Source organism: Emiliania huxleyi (genome assembly GCF_000372725.1).
Source record: "Emiliania huxleyi CCMP1516 unplaced genomic scaffold EMIHUscaffold_4207, whole genome shotgun sequence".
Taxonomy (NCBI): Eukaryota; Haptophyta; order Isochrysidales; family Noelaerhabdaceae; genus Emiliania; species Emiliania huxleyi.
Window position 1 is genome coordinate 1 of NW_005198823.1, and position 1,770 is coordinate 1,770.

At 68.0% G+C, this 1,770-nt stretch overlaps 1 protein-coding gene across 1 annotated transcript; it reads left to right on the plus strand.

The window, feature by feature from the left end:
* EMIHUDRAFT_124129 (hypothetical protein) lies at positions 1-1,628 on the plus strand (the record flags this gene model as incomplete). Its single annotated transcript, XM_005769478.1, has 5 exons — positions 1-219; positions 300-401; positions 490-993; positions 1,194-1,247; positions 1,578-1,628. Coding segments are annotated over 5 exons (930 nt in total), but the record flags the coding sequence as incomplete, so codon positions are not given.
* Positions 1,629-1,770: the final 142 nt, after the last annotated feature.

Genomic DNA, 1,770 nt, shown 5'->3' on the forward strand with positions numbered 1-1,770 from the left:
TTCTCCAGCGTCGGCAAGCGCTTCGTCAACGACCTCAACTCGCTGCTCGACGAGCTCAAGGCGTCCAAGGCGCACTTTGTGCGCTGCATCAAGCCAAACTCGAAGCAGGTCAAGAAGGAGTTCGAGCCGGCGATGGTGCTCGACCAGCTGCGCTGCTCGGGCGTCGTCGAGGCGGTGCGGGTCATGACGGAGGCGTACCCGACGCGCATCCCGTACGAGGTGAGCCGCTCACAAGCCCGCGTCGCGCCCTCCCTCCCTCTCCTCCCAAGCACCAAGCCTCCTTCCGCCGCGCCCTCCAGGTGATCCACGGGCGCTACGCGCCGCTGATGGGCAAGGAGGTGCTCGACGCGACCGGCGACGAGCCGGCGGCCTTCTGCGAGGCGATCGCTATCGCGTGCGACGTCGCCCCATGTACAAGTCCGTCCTCGTAGTGCTGTGCTCGCAGTGAAACTCGTGCTCCACCGCGCCGCGCCCCAGCTTGCCCCGCAGCAGCTCGACAAGGTCCAGGAGGACCTCCTTGTGCCGCGTCTGGTGGCCCGCCGCGCCGTCGTTCTGCGCCACGTCGCCAAGGGCGTCAAAGGGCAGACCGGGGAGCAAATTCTTTTCCCCGCCTGTCTCACTCAGCGCGTGCTCGACACCCGCCGACAGCGCAGTCTCTACACCCTCAGCGCCGAGAGCACCTCAAGCCGACCCGATCCGCTCTGCTACCTCGTCATGGAGGAGGCACGCGCGGCGGAGCAGGCACTGAAGGAGGCGGCGGCCAAGGCGGCGGCTCGCTCGGCGGCCGCCACCACCGTCTCTGCACCCGCCGACGCCCGCAGTTCTCTCGCCAACATGATCCGCGGTCGGGCGGGCTGCAGCTCGGCGGGCGGGCGGGCCGCGGCTGCGGCGAGCGGCGCGGCCGAGATTGTAGTGAGCGGGTGCGGCAACGAGAGCATCAACGGGACGTACCGGCGGGACGGCGAGAGGGACGGAGTGCCTTGCTACCGGCATGTGAGCGAGTCTAGACGTGGCACACAGGCCGCCCCGCGCGCTGGTAGGTCGCAGCTAGCTCCCCGCCACTCCCCGCGACGGCGTCCGCACCCAGTCCACCGCCATCTTGTCGCCTCGCCGCGATGCGACTGCAGTCTCCGGACAGCGTGACTGCAGTCGTGGCACCGCGTGGCCGCAGTCGTGCCCTCTTCACACCGCAGGCGGCCGCGTCGTGGACGATCGAGCGGGACACCGACCGTTCGGCCGGCGAAGCGGTGCGTGCGCGAGAAGCCAATCCTGCAATCTCGGACAACGGTCTCGGACAATCTCGGACAATCTCGCCTCCCCTCGCCTCCCCTCGCCTCCCCTCGCCCCCCCTCGCCTCCCCTCGCCTCCCCTCGCCCCCCCTCGCCTCCTCCTGCTTGCGTCCATCTGCGGTCGACCGAGTGGCACCCGCCTGCTCTAGTGCACCCGCCTGTCTGCTGTTCAACTCCCTCTCTGCGTCAGCGCCGCCTTCTTCTCTCCCTCCAGGTGAGCGAGTGGTGCATCTGCGACGACAATTTCTTTTCTCTCCGCCCACGAGTATTTCTTTTCTCTCCCTCCAGGTGAGCGAGTGGTGCATCTGCGACGACTACGGCTTCGAGTCCCACTGCTTCGTCAAGGCGAGAGGCAGCCGAGAGGCAGCCGAGAGGCAGCGGAGATGCAGCAGAGGTGCAGCCGAGATGCAGCCGAGATGCACCCGAGGTGCAGCGGAGATGCAGCCGAGATTGAGCCAAGCGCGAAGCATGAATCCCACGA